This window comes from Wasmannia auropunctata, unplaced genomic scaffold (assembly GCF_000956235.1).
Source record: "Wasmannia auropunctata unplaced genomic scaffold, wasmannia.A_1.0 LD290392.1, whole genome shotgun sequence".
Lineage (NCBI taxonomy): Eukaryota > Metazoa > Arthropoda > Insecta > Hymenoptera > Formicidae > Wasmannia > Wasmannia auropunctata.
Genome location: NW_012072498.1, coordinates 1 through 1,470, shown reverse-complemented (window position 1 = coordinate 1,470; position 1,470 = coordinate 1). Strand labels below are relative to the sequence as shown.

Here is a 1,470-nt window from a genome sequence, read left to right as displayed (position 1 = left end):
CTATTCCTCGTTGATTTGTATGAAAATCACTTAAAAATTTTTAAACAAAAATTCCTATTTTTTATTGTATATTCTTAGACATTTCTGAAATACATTATAAATTTTTTGTTCATTTTAAACTTTCCGAGGTATGTGTTTAAGCTTGAAAGTTAGGAATTACTGTATTGATCGATATTTTTATTAATTAATATTTTTCTAACGTATATCTGCTTTAATTAAGGGGCAAGCATATATATATATATATATATATGTAAGTATGTGTGTGTTTTGGTGCAAAATATTTAATATTGCAGAATAAAGTCACAAAATATTTTTAACAACTCTGTTTTTACCAATCATTTTGAATTTCAGATTTATTAAAAAAAAATAGCACGTCTATGATAAAGTAAAATTTATAATGAGAAAATTAACAAAAATTATCAAACACGCGTTGATTGCAGATTTTTATGGTATTGTCCGAACTGTGGCACAGTTTAACCATACACAGTTACGACAGTAGCCGAAATTCTTCGTACAATACTTTACGACGCATGCGTCAACTGTACTATCTAAAACATGGCGATGCCACAATAATAAGTGTATGTTTAGATTAAGGTTATATTTTTATATGATTAGTTATTCTGTGATTTATAGAAGTGAAATATTATTAGTAAAGATTATTTGTAAAGATTCTTTGATTGCGTTTTTTTTCTAATTTCTATTAAGCCAGAATAATGAGTAAAGGTGGATTTTCTTGTGTGATGTGTAAAAACATATCTGGACGAAATGCAGGAGTAAAGTTTTTTCGTTTTCCAAAAAATCCAGAAATGTAAGAAAAAATTTTCTCTATAAATATGCAGATTAATATAGTAGTTTATATAATGATATTAAAATTGTATAATTATATTTTTGCATAGGTCTGAATTATGGATTAAAGCTTGCAATCGTACAATTAATAGAACAACTGAAGAACTTTATAAGAATTATCGAATTTGTAGTGCTCATTTCGATGATAACATGTATCTTAATGATATAAAAACTAGACTTCTTCCTAGAGCTATACCAAATGTAACACAGACCACGTCAAATTCTACAGCAATTCCAAATTGTGACATTATTTCAAGAGGTAATATTCTGCTTTATATTTTACTGAATTGAATGATATTAATAACAAATACTTTTATCACAGAGAATATAGAATTTACGCAGAAGCTTCATCAAGAATCAGAAATAAAAACAAATAAATCATTACTTGAACAAATGAATGTAGGTGGAAGCAAGAATTCAAGTAAGTTTTAATTAAATATAGTATAAACAATAATTAGAAATAAATTAATAATTAGTAAAAATGTTTGATTGATCAAATATATATATATATATATACACTGGTCCAAAAAATTAAAGGATCACCTGTTCTAGCCTCCAAAAATAGGCAAAATTCAAGAGAGTGTAACTTCGTCAAAAATGATCGTATCGAGATGATCAAAAAAA

The 1,470-nt window shown here is 25.9% G+C and overlaps 1 protein-coding gene across 2 annotated transcripts; it reads left to right on the top strand.

The window, feature by feature from the left end:
- Window positions 1-471: 471 nt before the first annotated feature.
- On the top strand, window positions 472-1,301 carry LOC105461384. 2 transcript variants are annotated; one of them, XM_011707878.1, is made up of 4 exons: window positions 472-578; window positions 710-808; window positions 897-1,105; window positions 1,169-1,301. In XM_011707878.1, the coding sequence occupies exons 2-4, from the start codon at window positions 714-716 to the stop codon at window positions 1,276-1,278; spliced, it is 414 nt and encodes a 137-aa protein (XP_011706180.1). In that variant the 5' UTR covers window positions 472-578; window positions 710-713; the 3' UTR covers window positions 1,279-1,301. The 2 variants fall into 2 exon arrangements, with proteins under 2 accessions (XP_011706180.1, XP_011706181.1); XM_011707879.1 differs by having other exon boundaries at window positions 706-808.
- Window positions 1,302-1,470: the final 169 nt, after the last annotated feature.